The 24,031-nt window shown below is 39.0% G+C and overlaps 1 protein-coding gene across 1 annotated transcript in view; it reads right to left on the bottom strand.

Moving 5' to 3' along the window:
- Positions 1-24: 24 nt before the first annotated feature.
- Positions 25-24,031, bottom strand: part of Clec1a (C-type lectin domain family 1 member A) — a 25,098-nt gene continuing 1,091 nt past the window's right edge. The window contains exons 2-6 of the mRNA XM_032905568.1: positions 12,275-12,373; positions 10,909-11,085; positions 7,257-7,408; positions 5,113-5,231; positions 25-4,231 (exon numbers count right to left, since the gene is read on the bottom strand). Of these exons, the coding sequence (XP_032761459.1) occupies positions 4,081-4,231; positions 5,113-5,231; positions 7,257-7,408; positions 10,909-11,085; positions 12,275-12,373 (698 nt within the window). The 3' untranslated portion in view covers positions 25-4,080. The remainder of the gene's footprint in view (positions 4,232-5,112; positions 5,232-7,256; positions 7,409-10,908; positions 11,086-12,274; positions 12,374-24,031) is intronic.

Here is a 24,031-nt window from a genome sequence, read left to right as displayed (position 1 = left end):
TGATGATGAAGACAATGTTGATGATGATGATGATGATGATACCTAATTAACCAAAGAAGCAGCAGAAATTATTTAAGGAAACTAAATTTCCTTTGACTTGAAGGTCATTTCTCAGTGGCTATGGTCTTGTCCAATGAGATGATCATGTCTTTGTCTTGGTTTTGTTTATTTACCTTGATGAGGTGTTTAAAAGGTGGAAGCAATACATACATGCACACACATACACACATGCGCTCTCTCTCTCTCTCTCTCTCTCTCTCTCTCTCTCTCTCTCTCTCTCTCTCTCTCTTTCAGAAAAAGGAGAAGAAATTTCTTTAGCTTTCTGCTGATCCTGGGAGAGTAAAGAGTCCACAGACTGTAAAAGTTGTAGGCTGTTTGGTTTTCACAGCTGGCACCTGGTAGCTAAATATACCAATCTGGAAAACGGAGGAACAATGGTGATTTTTAACGGCGAAGACTGTTTGTCTCTGAGCTTCTTCAAAGGCTTGTCATCCAGCTATGTTTAGAGAGAGGATGGGAAGCATGGACAATTCTTCGAGAAAAAAAAAAAGTACAAGGGAACCGAACGCAAACATCCTGCAGCTGATGTTATCCACCCTGTATATAGGGTGCTGCATTTACCAGCCAGAGATGTGTGCACAGTGCAGCTAACACAATTGCCTACAATGTCCCAGGCAGCCATGCTGCACTTACACAGACAGAGCAGTTGGGAGAGGTCTCACCGCAGGTTGCCAGTGATCCAGGATACCTGTCCAGTAATTAGCCACAAGAGGATCAGTGTAATGTCCTAATCCTACCAATGATGAATTAGGTGCTTTTAATCCATCTCACTAAGTGAACTTTTTAAAAAGAGAAAAATAATAAAATTCCTCTACAATTGAAAACAGATACACAGTACTGCACACTAAACACAACAATAAAATACTGAAATAATAATATTGATAGAATGATATCATTGGCGTTAGACTCTAAAGATCTATTCATAGAGTGGATTTTGCCTATCTTAGGTCACATGGCATTTTTATTTTGTTTTATATTATTTTGTATCTTTAAAAAAAAAAAGGCACTTGACTCCCAAACATTAAGGCTGGTCACAGGACGACCACTCAACCATCGTGCCATGTTTGTAATCTATTTGTATTCCCCACGTAAAAGCTGCCTCTTGCCCTCCTCAAACTTCCTGCTGTCACTGGGCTCCTGACCTGTTTCCTGCTGATAAGTCCTGAGAGTGCTCAATATCCTCAGGAAAAGAAATAGCTCATTGTGTACCCGAGGGAGCTCATTCTCTGGGAAAGGCCATGTTCTCTGTTTGACTCTTCCTGCAGTTTTTCATCTCAATTACCTACACAGCAGAGACTATAAAAACATCTTCACGTTCCTCTCGTCCTGGGAGAGCTAGTTCATGTAGTTTCCATCTTTTATTAACAGAAAGCCTTCTCTAAAATTCATTTTACAATCACTTCTTATGTTTTTAAGTGTTCTGGAGGCAATATTGGACCATATCCCCTGTTCTCATTTTTTGAAATGCTTGCCTATGGTGTTATCAATAGTATGGGGTTTGGATGCAGGAAGGGGAGTTATGGATAATGGCGAAGGATAGTCTCAAGGAAAGAAAATATATCAAATAAATACTATTTTTCTCTTTTTCCACCTGAAATGGCAGTTTGTTGAGGTCTCAGATTGCAAATGAGAATGCTTTTCACCCTTTAGATAGCTAATGGTAGAGAGACACATGTCACCCTCCCAGAGCCTAGAATGCCAGGAGTCAAAGCATAAATGAGAACCATGACCCTCTTTTACAAGTACAAAATGTAACTGGCTTTCTCTTGCTGACTACTGGTTCCTTCTGAAGTAGGTTTACATAACAATTGCCTAGTGATGGACTTGATCTTTATTCCATATTTTGAAATACTGTATTAGACAATTTAACTAAACAGAAGCAACAGGCATCATTTTGTTAATTACGGAAAATATTTGAGAATACTTTTTCTCTTTAATGAATACAGATGCTGCCTTTGGGTTCCCCTATAGTTAAAGAATCACTAAAACCTTTAGAATATTTTCTTAATTTCCAAAACAAACATTTTATATTGCAACCTACATCATGAGACAAACTTTACACCTAATTTTAAGTTATATCATAGGGAGACTATAAATATTCCCACATTTTTGTAAGCTACATGACATGGGGTGATTGGCTCAATAAACAAACCAAAACAAGAAGGACCCAAATCCCCCATTTTAAAACCGCAAATATACGGTTTTAAAAATATTCTGTTTGCTTGACCCAGGAAACCTGCATAGAATTCAATATTGAAGACCTACCCTAGCAAACATGAAGGAAATCTAAAAGAAAACTCAAGTAGCCTCCCAGTAATGTCTAAATGACAGTAATAAAATTAAGTCTTATGAAAATAAATATGGAATTGTTTTTCATAACAAAGTGCTAATTTAATTGTAGTTTCATCATGAAATAGATGTTTCCCAACTTTTATAATTGAAAATTTAGAGTGTGAAAAATCTATTGTTGGTACTGCCAACCCCAGAATGTTACAGCAATGAAACCACTTGGCATGGTGCTAGGCACAAAGACCCTGTTGTGGCTTTGAATGTCGCCGCCCAGAGAAACTTATGTCTAGTCAAGAGTCTGGCTGTGCAGATGTCACAGCTTCTCTTTCTCATCCCACGCCTGTTGAGAAATTGTGCCTCTCCCCCAACTCCGCTAGTCAACATACCAAGCTCATTGTCCTGATTTTTGCCTCAAACATTTCACTTTAGGAATATTGTAAGGCCATCCTCTTGAAGACAATATGCTTTGAAAACTTTCTTATACTTAAGTAATGTCATAAACAATATCTTTAGAGTGGCCCTACCAATTGTCAATGCACAAGCAGTCAAGAAGTGATTGTTTCCATATTATGAAAAGGATTCTTTTGTTGATCTCCCCTCCCAAATCACAAACCCACTCTAGAACCTCACCCATTTCACATTATTTACACATATTATTATTAAACATTCAGTACCTGGAAGGTATAAACGTTGTTCAAACATGATGGCAGAAGAAATCGAACTATTATCCGTGCATATACAGAGACTGTTTTAGATTTTGTTGTTATTTGATATTTGTTGTTTGTTTGTTTTGTTATTGTGTTTTCTAGGCTTTGTCTCTTTGGGAGTACAGGGATATTGATTCTAATTTAGATCAGAGTTGTCTCTTTCCTCGGAGACATATTTAGGGGAAAGACACAATTGATGGAGTGGTGATTGACATAGTGTGAACTGTATCAGCTGGAAAGCTGGACACGGATGCAACAGGTGAAGTCACTTTTGAAAGCCTCGAAAAGGCCAAGTGTGAACTGGACACACACAAAAAAAAATTGACTGTGTGTAGAGCAGCACAGGGGTGGAGACTTCTGCTAGCTTTTCTTGGACTATCTGTTAGGATAAAGGACGCCAAGTCTTTTTCTTCTGTTCTCTCTTTTCACTTTGCTTTTTCACATTTCTGTTTTAATTCTTCTTTTTTTCTCTCTTGTTCTTTTGTTCCTTTATTTCCCTGTTACTTGAGAAGATGTATCATGTAGCCTAGGATGGCCTTCAACTATGTATCTGAGGCTGGCCTTGAACCTCTCATGTCTTTTTCCTCCTTCCAAGTGCTGTGACCAATACTTGTGTGGATACCAGCACACCCAGTTTGTGCTCTTTGTATCAACCCTTCTATTTTCTTATATTTCTCACTTTTCCAAGAATAAGAGAGACATGAAACAGAGGCTAATAACAGACCCTGAGAAGGGAGAAAGCTGAAAATCTTCTGTAAATCGAAAAGGACATCTCTATGGCTTCCTGGGGCTAGGTCGTTCATGAGTAAGACTTTTTGTGCTTGGAAAATGTGGGCAAGAAGTAAAGCCCAGGCCTGGATAATGCTGAGCTGGAACCAGGAGAACTTCTCATATACCAGGCCCAGCAGCTGCCTCTCTGTTTCCCAAAGCTTTGAATCTCCTTCACGTTGCCCTCCCTTGTCAATCCTTTTGCTGGTGGTTGAAGCTGACCTGTTGGCCCCTTTCATCCAGTGCTTCATGTCCCCTACTGGAGCTCCTCGGGGACCACTCTTCCTGCCACCCTCTCACAGGCACACCTCCTCAGCTCTTTGCAGTCCTTAGAGTAAGCCTTTCCGTTGAAGATGGTCATGCAGTCCCTGCTTCTTAGGTTGGTGGGATCTATTATGATCTCAAACCTTAAGAAAGAAAAGAAAAATAATGTAATTGAATCAGAGTTTATTTCTGAAATGGAATATTAAGAAACAACAACAAAAAGGATCCTAATCTATGTCCCCAGTATGGTTTTGCTAAGGAGATGGCGGCCAATGAATTCTATTTTTAGCTTCTCAGTCTCCATCTCATTCTTAGAAGCAAACGACTATTCAAAACAATAAAAATTGTTCTTAAAGCAAACACGAACTCTGATTTTATTGCCAATGTATAGGCATCTACCTTTTCTAACATTCAGTTTATTTAACTAAAAATACAAATGGTTTCTTTACTACGTCCTGTTTTATTGTAAACAGAAAATGGAATCTGCTTAAACAGACCCTTAAATGTAATAAACTTTCATACAGAGATTACATTCATGCCCACCCTATCTGAAAGTTGCTATAATAATTTTTACATTTACATTATACAGTTTGGAGAGCCAATACACCTTGGAGGCCATAGCCTACCCCTGGTTATTGACAGATTGGATAACCTCTATTACATATGAATCTCTTAGGTTTGTACTTAATTATTAGTCTAAAAGAGATATTCCCTCTCTTTTCTCTCTCTTTTTATTCCTTCGCCTCCCAGAAAAATGGCTCATAGATACACACTGCTGAAATCAGTTAAGAAACCACCTGCTTAAAAACAACAACAAAAAGTAAGCACCTGCTGATTATATGAGAACCCCATGTTTCTCTCTCTCCCACCACTTTTCTAAGCCATTTCAGTACAAGCACCTCTAGGCATCCTCCTGCGAGTGTGCTCTCCAATAGCAAACCAGATGCTCTATAATTACTGCCAAATGGCACAGCTAATCTGTCTACATCAAATACCTCTCCTACAGACTATTCTGAAGGCTTACAGTTCAAAGGAGTAAGATGTCCCATCTGTCCACAGCCAGGCTTTGCCACTGCCATTGCGGGAGAGCCCTGTCCAATAAGAGTAGAAAAACTCAGAGTAGCTCTGGGGCATGGCAAAATCCTGTGAAAGGCATACAAGAAAAACTTTAGCTTTGAGATGCTTCAATCGGGAGCAGAGGGACATGTGGGAGCAGTAGAACTTCTAGGAGAATAACATGGAAACCTAAGAGGACACACACACACACACACACACACACACACACACACACACACACACACACACACACACACACCAGGAGACTTAAGAGGGAAAGACACCTGCCAGGAAGTCCTTTAGAAATTTGTCCAGAAAGTATGGAACACATACGTATAACATACTTTGTCTTAATAAATATGGGATCATAAAACAAGCATTGTATCAACCAGTTTATGCCTGACCCATTATTCTTATGGCGTAAGATTAAATTCAAAATTGATATAAAATATGAAAGGAACTGAATGTAGTGTGCATGCCATTGATCTCAGAATTCAGGAAGCAGAGACAGGTAATTCTCACGAATTTTCCGGTAGCCTGTTCTACATAGCCCACTTCACAATAGCCAGAACTACATAGCAAGGCCCTGTCTCAAAATACAGATGAGGGAGAGACAGAGACAGAAACAGAGAGACAGCGAGACAGAGGTAAAAATAATGGGTAGCCTGAGATATGGCTCAGTTAGTAGAGTGCTTGCCCTACTTGTCTTGAGCTTTATGTTCAATCCCTGTATTCCAAAAGCAATTTAATTTAATTATACATTAAAGGTTATTACTATTACTCTTGTTTAATGAATTAAAAGAAAACAAAAAAGTGGGAGAAGGATTTACAAAAAAGTAAAATTATTCCAAACAATGGAAAAATGGAGACATAATTCCTATAGGTATCAGGAAAAGACACTATGAATAAGAACACAATTATGAAGTAAAGAAAAAAAAGAAGAATATTTAAAAGGATAACATGAATCTCACATTAGGCACAAGAAAAAATGTACGTGTGTGTGTGTGTGTCTGTGTCTGTGTCTGTGTCTGTGTGTCTGTGTGTTTCTTACCTACACAAGTACACATATAACCATATACTACATGTGGAAACTCTTTTTCCATATGCAGCTGTACAAAAAAGCAGTGTATACCTTCTTTCTTATTTGGCTGCTATCTTTGAGTCTTTATATATGAGTGTTTAAATTGGATATTCCTAGATGGCAAGAAAGTAGTAAGAGGCCATAAGGAGATTTCAGGAGAAAGGGAATAGAATGCAGGTGGTATGAAGGCAAGAAATGGAACAGAAAGGGAGAAATGGGGTGCAGATGGGAGGGCAGGGTTGAGGAGGGAGTATGGGATAGATAACAAATACTAAAGACTCTGAAAATGCTGTGTACATTCCTACACTATAATCTTACAAAAATATATACATGCACATATATATGTTTAAATGGAGTCACCCTATAATGGGGCAATGCCTTCCAGACACCATAGGCTATCGAACAAAAAGCCAAGTATCAAAAAGTCTTAGAATATAGCTTAGTGGTGGGTTGCCCGACTTGCATTCAGCCTCATCACTGAAAAACCCCCAGTGTCAGGTCTGTGTCACCTCTTTTTCAGCTGTTGGTCAATGAGTCCCATAGACAGAAGTATCAATTTGGAACTTTATTCTTATATAGGCCAGTCTTCTGGAAGGTGATACATGCACACACACACACACACACACACACACACACACACACACAAAAAATACACATAAAATTCATACATACATATGTATGTATATTTGCAATTTATTACAATTATTTGACTATTTTTCAATTCAAAGCTTTTATACAGTTAAAACAGAGATTGCACCAATATTGTTTCTTTCCACCCTATCCCAAACTGTTAAATTAGGATACTTTTACAAGCCCACTGACTGATGGGACAGTAAATATTTAAGGGAGAACACAGCTTATATACACTTCAGGCATCACTTGTATCAGTAGAAGTGAGACTTGGCCTTTGTTGTGAGCTAATATGGAAACCTATGGTTCGGAACCTTGGTTCCTTACAATTTTCTTGCCCTGTACACTTTTTTTTCTTTTTGAGGGGCAACTTCTTCAAATGCTAAGGCTTGGGAACTTACCAGCTCTTCCTGAGTGCTTATCTTCAGCATGGTGGCATTGTCAGCCAGGCAGAAGTATTCACAGCTTTGCCAGTTTTTACTTTCTTTGTAGAATTGATAACATTTGTTCCCGTGCCACTTCCATTTTTCTGGGCAAGGACTGCATCTATGTCCTTGGAAGAGGAAAAAAAAAAAAAAACACCACACAACATATCTCTGCAGGGATCTGATGTTTCCTCTTTTGGAAATAAAGAGTGCTAGATATTCCAAGAAGTAACATATCTCTTAGATATTTGAGTGAGCATCTGTACTACCCACTGCACACTGGGAATGATCTATAATCGAAGTTGAACATTCAGTGAACATTAAAACAGATAGTACTTACATGACGTGTTAGATCTGGTGATGAATGACTGAAACTTCCTTGTCTATGCCATGCAGAAAGTGGACAAAATATCCTTTCATGAGGGGATTCATATGACTATGCTGTGATTTGAACATGAAATTCTTCCCATGGGTTCATAAGCATCAGGGACATAATTTTGAGCTGGTGAGCTTTGGGGACATGATTGGATCCAGATGGATTTGAATATCATTGATGGACTGATTTCTTGATTGGTTCTGAATATGATGGCTTTAGTGGGAGGTGATGAAAATAATGGCTAAGTGAGAAGTCAGTCTCTGGGGCATGTTCTTAGGGCTGCATTGTACTTAGCACTTTTTTGTGTATACCCTTTTCTCTGCTTCAAGAATGGCACGATGGAAGCTGCCGCACGGTGGCCTTCCCTGCCATCATGAATCTTTCCCCTTTTCAAGTTGCTTGTTAAGTATGCTCCGGTGTAGATCCCTTGTACCCATGCTTTGTTTGTACCCATGTTTGTACCCATGTTTGCTGTGGATGTAGTACCCATGTGTGTACTGGGAGAGAGTGGGTACTTACAAGCCAAATAAGTAAGAGCAAAAAGTTGAGAGTAAGATGGAATATATAGGTGCTTTTTACATGGATGAGTAGTAGTGTCATGAGTATCATGGTATGGGTGTCTGGACTTTGGCCTCTGAGAGTCAGAGACCTGCATTTAAGTGCTCTCTCTCTCTCTCTCTCTCTCTGTCTCTCTCTCTCTCTCTCTGTGTGTGTGTGTGTGTGTGTGTGATTTAATCATATCCATGTCAGAATAACTATTTTATTCTGGAGGGGGTAGAGATTTGAACCCTGTTTACTCTATGCTACATATTGAGCCATAGATCATGCCTTCTGTTTACCTTCTGTTTTGAGTCAGGAATTAAGTGACTCGTGATAAAAACAAAATTTCCTCAGGACACAGCACACCCATGAATGGTAAACAAACACACATATAAATGTGTATGTGTTTCAGGGGAAATATATACTTTTGATCAGCTAGATGAAAGAGTGTCATGAAAATGTACTGCTTTCAGATATTTTGCTCCTGACATGTAGAGCTAATGAAACATTGGCCATAATGTTCCCAAGCTGAACGTGGCTATTTCCTATGAGCTCTTCCTACAACGAGTCTCTTTATGTAGGAAGCTTCATGTGACAATAGCTACAACATGATCAATGAAGCAAAAATGTTCAGCAAGGCAATGCTCCAAGGCAGATCATGTAGTTTTATGATGTAGGAAAACTACATCATCCAAAAATACATGGTCATTTTTTATTAGTTTTTTTTTTCAGTAGATTATGGGCGTATTAGTTTAATTTGTGACACAGACTTTCTTGCATATTGAACTCCTCACAGATAAGATCATTCATTCCTAGTTCCTAACTTTTAAGTATCACTTTATATTTAAATTATGTATAGTTTATTTGCATAGACTTTTTCATTTGCATTTTGTTGGTTTTCGAGCTACCTAGATGAAAAAACTGGATTATCTCTTTGATGATTTAGAATCCTACAGAGAAAAAAAAGTTCATTGGCTTGTCAGAAAAACAAGAAAAGAGAGAACTAAGGTAAATGAGGTCACTAGTCATGTGGAAAACAATCACTTACAGAACTGTGCCTTGAGACACTGTTTACTGAGAAAATCACTCACTCAAATCATCTGCTAATGGGGAAGTGGTGTGGGGAGGCAAGATGATGAAACTGTGGTAGAGTTTCCAAAAGAGAAACCAGTAAAGACTAAACTGTAGGTTTTTCCCATGTTTGTGTGGTAGAGAGGGCAGAAGAGAGGGCTGATGTGAATGTAGTGTCCTATGATGTAGCTTTCAAGAGGGGAATAGTGAGATGGTGTCAGGTTGAGTGGACACTGAAGTGATGGTCACAGTTATCACCGGTGATAGTTTTGGTTTGCCCACTATTGTCATTTTCATTACCCTTGGTCTTTTGTAAGGTTCATATTCTTGAGAAACAAGCCGTGGTGAACTAAAACAACTGTAATTTATTTCAAGCTTCTCTGAACTTTGAAATAATTCCTACATGCATCTAAAAGCTTGAAAATTGTAGTTTAGTCCCTGGAAGCTCTGGTTGGATGGCATTGTTGTTCCTATGGGGTTGCAAGCTCCTTCAACTCTTTCAATACTTCCTCTAATTCCCCCAAGGGGGTCCTGTTCTCTGTTCAGTGGTTTGCTGCTAGCATAGACCTCTACATTGGACATGCTCTGGATGTGTCTCTCGGGAGAGATCTGTATCTGGTCCCTTTCATCAGCATGCACTTTTTAGCTTCATCAATCTTATCTAGTTTTGGTGGCTGTATTTATATATGTGCCACATGTGGGGCAGGCTCTGAATGGCCGTTCCTTGAGTCACTGCTCTAAACTTTGCTTCCATATCCCCTCCTATGGATAAACTACTACCGAAAGACTATACATGGACTGATTCAGGGCTCCAACTGCATATGTAGCAGAGAATAGCCTTGTTGGGGCACCAGTGGAAGGGGAAGCCCTTGGTCCTGCCAAGGTTGGACACTCAGTGCAGGGGACTATGGGGTGGCAGTAAGGGGGATGGATGGGAAGAATACTTGTATGGGGGAGAGGGAGGGAATGGGGGGGCTTATGGACAGGAAACCATGAAAGGGAATAACGTTTGAAATGTAAGTAAAGAAATATATCTAATAAAAAATGTGACCATAAAAAAAGAGAAATGAATCTGGGGATCTTTCCTATGTAAATCTGCTAGCTGCCTAAGTAGGACTTGCAGTCCTTATTTAAATTGTATTTAAAAAACCTGAGGCCCTTTCTAGACAGAAATTTATGGATCACAGCATATGTGGGATCCAAAAAAAACTGTTTTTTCTGACTGGCTTCCCTTTAAGCATTACACAGAGCTGAACCCATGCTATCATTAATGAAATTTTTTCCTCGTTAAAAAAAATTGTAGTTATAACTTTCCCAACACTTTCATTGTGCTGGGATAGTATGCGCCAACGTAACTGAGGCCTATCTCAGTATTTAGTTGCTGATGGTGCTATTTTGATTACTCTAAATGGACTACTATGTTGTAAATGCTCACCTTTGAAGAATCCCTTCCTACACCATGACAAAAATGCATATAAGCAATTATAACTTAATGTCAGATCATGATTATGCAGCACAAACTGTTTATTGAAATGGCAGGAAAAGTACTTGTAAAATATACATGATTCTCGTTACCCAGATAGGAAATTCTGGTTTAGATTGAACAATTTCTAGAGGCCAGAGGGACAGGTACATGCTTACCTCCACTTTTGTTGTAAAGTTCACGACACAGTTTTAAGGCTACCTGCTGCAGAGTTTCAGTGAGTTTTCTGTTCTGGGTCTGGAGAGACTGTAGTTGTCGGGACATGTTCCCCAGCCTTTCATCCTTTTCTGTGATGCTGTCTTGCTGGGTATTGGAGAGCTGGTAGAACTGAAAAACTAAGTCATGTGACAGAGTCAGACTGGACAGCTCATATGCCTGTTCCTATTTGCCACACATGGAGGGACAATAAAGCATATAGTTTAACAGCTTAGTACAGAGAGCTCACATTGCCACATGCAATGGCATAGTTAATCGCACCCTCCTAGGCAAATCTGTATGTCCACCCCTGTAGGAAAATGTGAAGCCATAATAGTGGTTCATAACGTTGGAAGTTAAGAACTCAATCCTAATTGGTTTTCCTTGTCAAAATATAGTTTATGTGTCTAAAACCAGTATAAAATGACAAACCTACCCATATATTGAGTATCTACTCTGCTGAATATTGGAAAGATGACACATACTATTGTTTCTCTAATTATTAAAATGTTCCGATCTCATTTTTATATATTTGTGGGTTAGCAGATAGGCTCCATGAGGACAAGTCACTGCTTTGATGTCACTCAACTAAAAACATTCCAACACAGGCATGAACTTCAGTTTTCTAAATCTTGAGAAATGTGTCATAAGACATGGGAGCTACTTACTTTACATTCCTAAGAAAAGAAGGTGGTTCCTAGACAGTGCTCTATCAAGACTATGTAAGTTCGGAGTAAAGAGAGCTAACAGAATTTCTTTTTAACTTTTAAAGTGAAGTTCATAAATTTAACTTTGACTTTAGCAGAATCCCCTTGCCGCCCTGATCTACTTTACTGTGGCTTTTGCTCCGAGTCACCTTCAGCAGTTCAGGAAGGGGCTGTATGTTCTTAGCAAACGAAGCCAATTTGCCAGAGCCCATCAAGAAATTTACCTTTGCAGCTTTGAAATGTAACGGTATTACACGTGCAATCTTCCTAGCTTGATTTTCATACTTTCCCCCCCTCAAATAACTATTATTTGCCAGTCGTTTGAACAATCGTGATTGAGCACTTTTATGTTCCTTGTGTAGAAATTGGATGTGTATAGAAGCCACATTCCCCTACACTGCTGGTGCTCTCTAAAGTACTTATTTACACACCAACATATAAACAGATACAATACTTATCTCAAAAAGAACATTTTCTTTTAACAGGAAAATGCTCACTTTATTTCACTACATCAACTCCTAGTCAATTAAACAGTTGCCTTTAGAAAGATGAAGAGACTCCAGAATTAAGGTTTTAAGAAACTCATAGCAAGAACCTTCCCCAAGGTAGAGCACAGACTTACACACAAGGCCCAGGGCTGCCAGACCAACGAGCAACACCAAACACAAGGTCAGCAGGGTCAGGGCCACTGGGCGCCAAACTGAAGAGGGTGTCCCATTCTCTGCAGGAAACAAAGAGAAAGTATGGGTAGTAGCCTTTTCTTTCCCTTGGATTAAAGTCAATTGCCATTAGGTTCAGAGGTTGGAGAACCTTTAAGTGCAAAATTAAGGCAGGCAGGACTTTTCCCTCTGTCTTTAGAGACTTGGACACAAAACCCTCTTAACCTCACTTTGTACATCTAGTCCATTAACATGCCCTGACATTTTTGTCCTATTCTCAGGGCCCACATTATGTTTTACCATGGCATTTAAATGGTTGTGTTTAGAACCTTATGCTTGTCAAGATTCTGACTGTGGAGGTCAAGTGTACACACCTTTAGTCTCAGTAGTGAGAAAGCATAAGCAGGAAGTTCTCTATGGGTTAAAGGCCAGACTGGTCTACACAGAAAGTTTCAGGCCCAGTCAGGGTTGCATTGTAAGTCTCTCTCTCTCTCTCTCTCTCTCTCTCTCTCTCTCTCTCTCTCTCTCTCTCTCTCTCTGTAATCCAAAAAACTACCAACAACAAAAATGACTACTGTGAAAAATTGTTACATTTGCCTGATATGAAGCTAGACATGAAACACCTATAACCCCAGCAGCATAGGTAAAGGTGGCGATCAGAAGCTCAAGGTCATTTCTAACTGCATTAGAGAGACAGAGACCCACCAGTGTTGACACAAACAAAAAAACAAACCAAAACCCCAGAATCTCAAACCTTACCAACCAGCAACTTTTTACATCATCAATTCATTTGTTCTTACTTTTGTAAAATATACTCTGCCCACTGAGCTCCACCTATGTGTCTTTAGGAAAACAAATATGTTTATCATCAGAAATGATGGTTTTACTGCTTCTTTTTGGAGTCTCCTGCATGAAAGTCGTAATTTCTAAAAGTGTTACATATTCATTTACTAGATTTATGTCTTCTCCAAACTAAATTATAAAGGAATACGACTGTCAATTTCTCAGAGATGGGTATAAAATAAAATCAAGCTTCACACCAGTCAAATAATAAAATAAAACATAGAAAGAAACAATACAGACAGTATCTTCTTCTTGACTTTGTTTCCATGGTTTGACCTGTCTCATTAGACTGTGTCAGGCGGAGACCCATCTCCCGGTGAGATCATCTATTTGGGTTATGACCAAAGCCAACTGACAGAGTTGAGTTGTTCTCAGTGCAGATAACATCTGGAGTTTGTGACAGAATAAAAGGAGAGTAGAACCTGTACCTTCTTCTCTCTGTATTCCATTTAATTGAGAAGGCAAGTTAGGTTCTAAACCAGAAAGAACAAGCATAAAACTTCACTTCCAAATCACTGGAAGCCCACAAGGGTTTTAGGGAATTAGGCAGGCCATCTTCACTCTCTCCTCTGTTCTCCAATTCCCACCACCAATCTTATCCCTGGTTCAGTAGCAGACCACCAACAGAGTCTTTCCTTCCTTGGCCCCTACACATTGACCTTTATACATTGATAGTAGGAGAGCTCACTCTCACCAATAGACAGGTCATCCAGACAACACTAAATAGAGAAATGCTGGTACTAAATAGTGTAATAAACAAAATGGATCTAACAGATATCTCTGAACTTTTCACCTAAACACAAAAGAATAGCTTCTTTTCTGTAGCTCATGGAACTTTCTCCAAAATTGACCACATATTGGGGCCCAAAGCAAGGCTCAAAGAGAGAAGAAAATTGAAACAACACTCTGAATCCTATCAGAGCACCATGGATTAAAGCTAGATATAAATAACAACAGAAACATTAAAAACCTTACAAACTCGTGGAAACTGAACAACTCACTACTGAATGAAAAATATATCAACACAGAAATTAAAAGCACTTTAGAATTGAATGAAAATGAAAATACAACATATGCAAACTTATGGGAAATATGAGGGTGGTTCTAAGAGGCAAGCAATAGTACTAAATGCCCACATTAAAAAAAACTTGGAGAAATCTCATATCGGTAAGTTAGTAACATGCCTGAAAGCTCTAGAACAAAAACAAGGAAAAACACCCCAAAGGAGTAGATGACAAGAAATAATTAAACACAGGATGAAATTAATAATATAGAAATGAAAAAAGATTTTAAAATTCAATGAAACAAAGAGTTAGTTCCTTGAGAAAACCAATAAGAATGACAAACCCTTACCTAAATTAACTGAACTGTAAGGATGAAAAGACATAAGTAACAAAATTAGAAACAAAATGGGGGCATAACAAAAGATACCAAGGGGATCCAGAGAATCACAGAGACATACTTTAACAATGTGTACTTCATTCCATTAGAAAATCCAAAAGAAATGGACAATGTTCTGCACCAATGTAAAATAAAGACCAGATAAGCAATGAGAACAGACCTACAGACCTATAACTTCTAGTGAAATAGGAGCATTCACCATAAAAAGGCCAGAGCCAGAAAGCATGGAATTTTACCAACTTTCAAAGGAGATTTCACTCCAATATTTCTTAATTATTCTACAAAATAGAAACAGAAGGAACACTGTCAAATTCTTTTTATAAAGCCATAGTTGCTCTGACATATAAACCCCATACAGACTCAACAAAGAATGAGAATTACAGACCAATTACCCAATGAGCATAGCTACAAAAGTTATCAGTAAAATACTTGCAAAGGGAATCTAAGAACACATTAAAAAGATCATCCACCATGATCAAGTAGACTTCATTCCAGAGGCACAGGGATGGTTCGATATACATAAATGAATAAATGTAATCCACCATATGAAAGAAAACCCACAATATCATTTCATTAGATGCAGAAAGGCCTCTGATGAAATTCAACAGCCCTTCATGATAAGAGTCATGGAAAGACTAGGGGAGGCATAAAAGAAATAAACCTCAAAATAATAGAGGCAATTTATAGCAAGTCCACAGCCAATATCTACCCAAATAGAAAAATCCATAGCATTTCCACTAAAACAAAAAACAAGACAGAGTTGTCCACTCTCCATATCTATTTGACACAGTACTTAAAGTTTTAGCTGCTGCACTAAGACAAATGCAAAAGATCGATAGAACACCAATAAAAAGGGAAAAGGCCTGTGCGTCTTTATGCAGATAGTATGATAGTATACGTAAGTGACCATAAAACTACAACCAGCAAACTTTTACTGCTGATAAACACTTTTATCAATGGAGCAAGATATAAAATTGATACACAAACCTAGTAGCTTTCCTGTATACAAAAGAAAGACAGACTGAAAAAGAAATCAGGGAAAGAGTAACTTTCACAGTAGACTCAAAAAATATAACACATATTGTGGTAACTCTAACCCCCTCCCAAAAAATCCTTGTAAAATAAAAACTTTAAGACATTGTAGAAAAAACTTGAGTAAGATATCAGAAGATAGAAAGCTCTCCAATGACCAGTAAGATTATTATAGTAAAAGTGACAATCTTAGCAAAAGCAATTATAGTTTCAATGAAATCCCTATCAGAATTCCAACAAAATTCTTCACAGAATTTGAAAGGACAATTTTAAGCTACATATGGAAACACAAAAAGCCCAGGAGGGCTCTCAAGCTGTAGTACAGAGCTGTAGGAGTAAAAGTGATATGATTTTGGCATAAAACAAACACATTAATCAATGGAATTTAGTCAAGGATATAGACATAAATGGACACACCCATGAACACCTGATTTTTGATGATAAAGCCAGAAATACACATTGAAAAACAGCGACAGCATCTTCAACAACTGATGCTAATCAAATTGGACTGTGGCATATAGAAGAATCCAAATAGATCCATGCTTATCGCTCTGCACAGAAATCAACTTCACTCCAAGTGGATCAAAGACCTCAACATAAGGCCAGATACACTCAATCTGATAGAAGATAAATTAGGGAATAATCTTGAGCTCATTGTCACAAGAAAAGACTTTCTGAATAGAACACCTTTACCACAATTAATAAGATGAACAATTAATAATCAGGACCTCATGAAACTGAAAAGCTTCTGCGTGGCAAATAATACTATCATTTTACCAACTACACATTCAATAGAGGGATAATATTCAAATAATATAAAGTACTCAAAACCCAGTCATTAAGAAAACAAATACTTCAATTTAAAAATGGCGTACAGAGCTAAATATAAAATTCTCAAAAGAAGATACACAAATGGCTAAGAAACACTGAAAGAAATATTCAACAGCTTTAGTTATTAGGGAAGTACAAGTCGAAACTATCTTGAGATCTCTTCATAAACAGTAGGAACGTCCAAGATTAATAAAGCAATTAACAGTTCATGCCGGCAAGGATGAAGGGTAAAGGGACCATTCACCCATTGCTGGCAGGAGGGCAAACATGAAGAACCTTTGTAAACTCAGTATGGCAGTTCCTCAAGAAGTTGGAAATAGATCTACCTTAAGATCCAGCTACACTACTCTTGAGCATACACATAAAGTGTGTTTCATCCTACCACAGAGACACTTGCTCAACTGTGTTCATTGCTGCTTCATCCACAATATCCAAAAATTGAAAATAACCTATATGTCTGTTGATGGGTAAATGGATAAAGAAAATGTGGCACACTTACACAATGGAATATAGAATGTTGATCAGCTTTTTTTTAAAGAAAGAATAATATTTGCAAATAAATGGATATAACTAAAAATATTATCCTAATTGGGTAACCCAGACCTAGAAAAAAAATATGGTATATATTTAACTGTAGGTAGATGTTAGCTGTTAAGTTTTAGATAAGCAAGCTGCAATCTACCTAACCATAGAAGTTAAATGTAGACTAAGGGACTGGATCGGGGGAATGAGTCTCTCTAGGGAGGGGAAATAGAATAGTTATTGATGAACAAGTCTGGGGGACTGATTCAGAAGGATCAAAGGGGATCGACTGAGAAGAGGGGAAGGATAAGAGACTACTGTAACAGAAAACTAAAACTAAGGCCATTTGATGGGCCACATGAAAACCAAATACAGGAAGCTTCCTATAAATATGCACATATAAAGTCTCCAAATAAACGAGGAAATGGGGCTCCAACTAGATATCTCTAGTCATCAAATGAAGCTTCCAGTACCAGGGATGGGTCTCATCTAATAGAGTTATTCGCCCTGTGGGTACTCCAAATAACCCAGGCTACTGCCAACATTATCGGTTTCTCTTCTCAAACTGACAGAAAGGCCCTATCACTGAAGACAATGCCCATACAACTCATTGAACATACGATTTGGGGCTGCTGCCTATTTAAAGCCTTCATCATTACTAATTAGTGTTTGCAGAGCTGAAATGTACTCTACGCTCTACCAAAGAAGAAAGATAAGGACCAATTGTCCAGCTATAAACCCTCTGATCTGCAATGATGGCCTTCATTCAAGATTCACTAAAGCAATAATGGCGAGAAGTTGTGGTAGCAATTACCACAATATCTAATTAGATTTAATATCTAATTAGATTTAAGGTTCACTTCATGAAATGGAACCCACACCCAACAATGCTCGGATGGCTCAGAACCTGAGACTAGATTGGCCATAAATCTAAGGGAAAACTAAATACGACTGTTCTGCTAAAGGGACATAACAATAAAATGACTCTTAATGACTTCTGTTAGATATGTGATGTGTGCCTTGCTCATCCATCATCAGAGACATTCCGTCCTGTAACAGATGGGAACAGAAACCCACAGCCAATGTGCAGAGAGTGAAACCTTAGGATTCTCAGTCATAAATGGGATGCCTACATCAAATCCTCCCTCTAGGGGTCAGGGACTCTTCCAGAAGAGAAGTGGAGCGAGAGAGAATGTAAATGCCTGAGGGGATGGAGACCACTGAAAAACATGGATTTCTAAACACAGCTGAACCAGTGCATGTATCAACTCATAGACTGTGGCAACGGGCACAGGCCCTGCATAGGTCTGCATCAGCTGAGATCCCAGCACCGAGATAGGAAGCGAATACAAGCCCCTATCCATAACATGGAAGCTGCCTCCAGTTGACAACCACTTGCAAATGAAACATGAATTTTCCCCAGTGGAATCTCATTGAGGCAACAAACCACTCTTAATAGCAGGCCCCATGCCCAGCAGTAAATAACAAACACAAAACGAACTCAATAGCAACTTTGGGGTTTCTTTGTCTCATAAGTTTTAGTCAGGGCATTAATTTTGTTAATTTTAATTTTATTGTTATTATTATTTAGCTTACAAGTCCTTTGCATGTGGATTACAGTTTCTCCAGTTCTGTGCTTTCCTGTGTGTGTGTGTGTGTGTGTGTGTGTGTGTGTGTGTGTGTGTGTGTGTGTGTGTGTGATCCTTCTGCTTTTTGTTTGGCTGTTTTTTTATTGTCCTATTCAATTTGTTTGACTTTTGTTTTTTTTTTTCTTATTTTATTTATCATTATTATTTAGATTCCAGCTTGTTTTCTAATTAAAGACAGAGAAGGTATAGATTTGGATGGGACAGAAGGGTCAGAGGATCTCAGCAGAGCTGGAGGTTGGGAAATTGTAATCAGAAATATCGTGTGAGAAAAATCTACTTTTAATAAAATCAAAGTAGGAAAATCCCCACTTTCTTCAGAAGAGATCCTCTATATTATATATTCTAGGCACAATGTTATGAGCTAGCTGCTATTGCCACAGTGAGGCAGGAAAGTTAGCTTGTCATAAGAAATATGGTGCCTATGCTCCTGAACTTACACGGAGTAAGGAAAATATGTCAAAATTCAGAGAGGAGCCATGTGCGTGTATTTTATTTTACATTTTAAAATGTGACTCATGTTTCTTAACAATCGTCTCCATAGACAGCTCACACTCTATTTAGAAGAAATTTCAAAGCACTTTTCATCAACGATAACAACCTCATTATGACCCCAACCTGATTTAATGACTTCCAGTAGGAAAGTCCTTGAACATTCTTTTCATTAGCCAGACTTTACCCGCTCTTTTCTTGTTTTCTCAAATATGTTGTTGTTGTTCTAATGCTCTCCTCACAGAATCCTTGTGTTATGCCCTTGCAGCCCTCAAAGTTAATTCTCCCTTAGTTCCTGCTGTTCTCCCTGCCTTTGCTTCTGCAACCAAGCTTCCATGACAGAATGGCATAGAACTTGACAGTTTCCCTTTTTCCTGGATGGTTATTTTCCCCTCTGGATGCTTTTCTTGCTGTGAGTCTAACAATTTCTAATTTTGCCTCAAATGCTCCCAACAATGCTGAACTATCTCTCGAGGGATCACCTCCACCTTATTTTCCCACAAAAATAAGCTGTTTGGGAGGTGCCTAATTTTGGCCTGGCTTTCATGTAGTTTAGGGGTTTTAAAAGAGAATCCCTATGCTGTCTCCTGGGGCATGCTTAGAAGGGAGTGTAGATAAGCTAAAGAATGATGTAAACATCTCCAGGAATGCTGAGATATATATAGAAGAGAACACCATCTTCCTGTGTCCTCTAAATACTGCTACGCTATGAAATGCCGGAGTGCCGGAGTCAAGTTTTGAATACAAACCCTTTTGTTGTTACAGGAAACTTGGCGGAAGAAGAGTATTGTCATACTTGATTAGTTATTCTTCATCAGGCACCAGAAGAAAACTCTACACTCCCCCAAACCAAAAGCACGTGAGAAATAAAGTAGACATCACTAAATAAGGGCTCTGAGGATAGCCCCGGAAGGCAAGGGGTCTTAAAAGCTAGAACAGAAATAGAGTTTAAACTTAAGCATTTTGTGCGAGGCCATGCTGCACACTGCGGCAGAGCCAGGATGCATTCATCATGTCTAGCCCTGTACTTCGTGCATTCCATTTCTTCCTACGAAGACGTCCCAGCTCCAGCTGAATAGTCCCCCATGACCCTTCGTGATGAGTTCTGTTGTGATTCTCAGAGCCAGTTTATAGCGATCTAAATCCTAACCCAAATCACCATCTCGCTTTCCCCTTCCAAACTCTTATTTGACTTGACTTTGCCTCATAATGCACTCTGTCTCTGGCACTATGTACCAGGCTAATTGTTCTTTTCTGATGTCCTCGCCACACTGTCGTCCACAGAGCGAAAAAGTCACCCAGTGCTTCATCTCGGTTTTCCAGCAAATTCTTGTAGAGCTGTGACAATTGACACCTTCTCTTGGGATGCACAAAGCAAACTGTTGGTTTAGATTATTCTGTGCTTTCTAATGCCTCAAAAAATAGCATCTCCCCAGTGCCCACCATGGTGTTTAATATTTAGTGGGTATGCCTGAAAGATTTATGAGACCATGGGAATGTGACTTGTACCTTATTGCTGCAATGACAGATGTGTAGAAATGAAATTAAAAAGCTGGGAGAAAAACGAAACAGCATTGCATTAATTAGAGCAGGACAAAATGGAAACTGAATTGACTTTTGATTATGTGTTTCAAGTGATTACTAATGAAGGTGTACTTTTCGTATCCTTTTGGGAGAATAGCATTTGCACTGCAGCAGGAATCTTGTTCCTTCTGCGACGTCATTGCCCTAGTCTTGACGTTGTCCTTGGCTTCTTTTTAATTTAAAGTGTGATTAGACTCTCTCCAGTATTAAAAAAAAATTCGATTTAAAATGTCCTCACCCAATCTTGTGGCACCTCAAGGATAACACATTATATTTTCTACAAAGACTTTAGATAAAGAAACGAGATGATAAAAGTCATAAATAGCTTCATGTCATCATTGGCCCCTTTTTGAGACATTGCTATAAAATAACCAATAGCTTGACCTGACTCTTAGGAGACTAAGATAGGAAGAGTTTTGAGCTGAGGAGAATTCTGGGTATGCAGGGAGTTTCAGCTTTAATGCATGAAGATGATGATGATGATGATGATGATGATGATGATGATGATGATGATAAATAAATTTCTATTTTTCTCTGTATTCTTGAAATAATAAGCTGTGTTTAGCCTCCTCTTCCATATTCTGCCGTAAGCTATTTTTAGCATTCCACTCTTGCCTTCAACTCATGTTTCCCATTATTTTGAGTTTACTCTCCCAGTGTTCCAGATGCTTCTTTCTACCCAAGTCCCGCTTCCATGTTCTTTGCTGTGCCTTTCTGGAAGCCTCTGATTGGGTCATCATGTCCTCCAGGCTAGGACTGGTATTCCCTGGATTGTGTCCTTGTCAGCTGATTTTAATTGTATGTTTCTGGCTTTATATAGCCATCCTCAGTGATCTTATTCACTCATGTAAATTTTAATTTTTATGCATATTATTTAAATGGTTTATTCATTTATCCTGTATTCACGTATGGTTAATACATTGGTATCCAGCCCAAAATTCTTACCCTGATCCCAGATTCTTACTATATCTATATTTAGCCAAAAATTCTAACCTTTAACTCAGATTCTTCAAATATATGTGTCTTTAGACAGCTCCAAATGTGTCTCACCTCCCAGACCCTTGGACTCATGCTGAATTTGTCACCTTATGATTCTTCCTGCAGGCCATGACAGCACCTTCTATGCAACCCTTGATAGTAGCACCTACAGCATATCTGACTATTCAGTCAACCTTGGACTCAAATTACCTATCTCCTCACTAACGACCTGAAGCAATCCATGAAGCTCCTTCCCCTCAACTTCCCATCACCATCTCCTCTTCCTTCTTAGTTTTCTTCCTCAGTTGAGGAAGTTCCTGGACTAGAGATAAAACAGGACATTGACTCATCCAGGTCTGTGGATTCTCCTTCAGTCCATCATCAGGATAGCCTAGAGATGCTTCTAACTCAAGTCATTTCTCTCCCTGTATTTTTCTTTTCTTCATTACTCTCATTTAGAACAGACCTAAAACCGCTTCAGGGAGCCCAAGAGACCTTTCTTAGCGCTCCAGACCCGCACTGCATAGCCACCGCTCAGCTCTGTGCCTCAGCCATACTTATTGCAAAGAATTCTCTGAAAATGCAGAGTTCCTTAAAATCCCCTTCGCTTTCCTCTTGTAAGTCTCTCTGGAGAGTCTCCTCAGCCCTGGACACTACCACTCCTAGTTCTTTATAATACGGAAAATCCTAAAATCAACTCAATGCAAGGGCCACTCTCTCCAGGTCTTTCTGGGTCTCGTTTAGCCCCCAAGACACAGATGGCCAGGCTTTAATGTGCATGCACGTGCTCCAAGGTAGTGTGTTATTATATAGAGAGCTGAGTTGGGAATCTGGTTCCCTCATAGCTCATAGCAGATGGTCTGCCATGTTTGGCATTGTGTGCCAGGTCCTACTCTGAATGTGTGGAAATTGGGTGTACAGTTGTTTATTTTATTTTTGACTTTCTGTCTTCATAACTGTTTTGTATTTTTAAATAAGCACAATTGTTATATGAATAACATTAAAAAAAAATCTCAAAAATCTCCTGTGGTATTATTCATTTCTAACAGTTCAAAGGAAACAGGTTAAAAAAAAAAAAACACTGACTTGTATTTTGTCACATCATATTGAATCTGAAATTGCCCTGATTTCTACTGCTACTTCTACAGCAGAGGTGTGTAAAAAATGTTTTCTTACAAAAAAATTTTATGACATTCATCTAAATGTTTGCGTATCCCAAGAAGAAACGGAGATATCACACAGGGAGGCTGAGGAAACCTTTTCCAGATGTTAGCCTCTGAGTCACTTCCTTGTAACCTTCCCTCCCACTGTTCCAATTTCCATTTCTTACAAAGAAGCTGCCAAGTGTTGTACCAAGTGTTTCATCTTGCCCCACCTCTGTCTCCACCCTTCGATCTCAGGGGTACTTATTTGGACACACTGTTCCTGCTTATGCAGATCACTAGCCCTTCTCTAGGCAAAGGTGAAAAAAAACGAAATTGCATGCTGTCCTCTTGGAACTAAGGTCCTGGGGCTGGTTGTTCATGGCTGGAGGAAGGACAATCCAATTGTTTTGCGCACTTCCTGCCCCATCTATCCTTCTTCCTGCAGCCACTGAGCTCAGGTGAAGGAAGCTGGAAATCCCCAATATCCTTTAAACCGCTCTCTGGGTAGTTTAGTGGGAAAACAAGAAACAGTATCAGTAAGCCTCAGATAGACAGTCAGAAATGTGTGGAATTGCTTTGTGGAGGAAAGGGGTTTTTGTTACTCCTGTTTACTGTCAGCTGAAGTTAGTATGGACAAACGTGCACCCAGCACTTAAAGTGGTCACAACGTGTGCACCAATGCACACTTCCCATCACTGATGTTTTATAAGAAATGGCACCAAGCCCCGGGACACTAAGGTCATGCTGTGGTAAGTGGCCCACTCGATATCAGAACTTGAACATGCAACATGTGATCTTCTTTATCGAGTGGGTCTTTGCTCTAGAGCCAAGTCGAATGTCTGCTGTAGACCAATCAGATAAGCTCCCCTTTCTATGTGTGGATTATGAAAATGAGTAGAACTGGAAAATTCTACCCAATTGTAAGATAAATAACGGTAACAAAAATGGTAAGGCATCGGCTAAATTAAATATCTTTTAAGTATGATTCAATCATTTCAATGTTTTTTTTTCTTTCTTCCGGAGCTGGGGACCCAACCCAGGGCCTTGCGCTTGCTAGGTAAGCGCTCTACCACTGAGTTAAATCCCCAACCTCCATTTCAATGTTTTTAAAATCAGCGGAACACAGGGGGACAGAACATGGTATGGTGGTGCCTCCTTATAATTCAGCTACCGAGGAGACAGCGATAGGAAGGTTTGAGGCCAGCCAGCAACTTACTGTCTCCCATTGAATTAAACCAAGTCTACA

The sequence above is a fragment of the Rattus rattus genome, chromosome 6 (assembly GCF_011064425.1).
Source record: "Rattus rattus isolate New Zealand chromosome 6, Rrattus_CSIRO_v1, whole genome shotgun sequence".
Taxonomy (NCBI): Eukaryota; Metazoa; Chordata; class Mammalia; order Rodentia; family Muridae; genus Rattus; species Rattus rattus.
The sequence above is the reverse complement of the archived record's forward strand: the minus strand, read 5'-3'. Positions and strand labels throughout refer to the sequence as shown.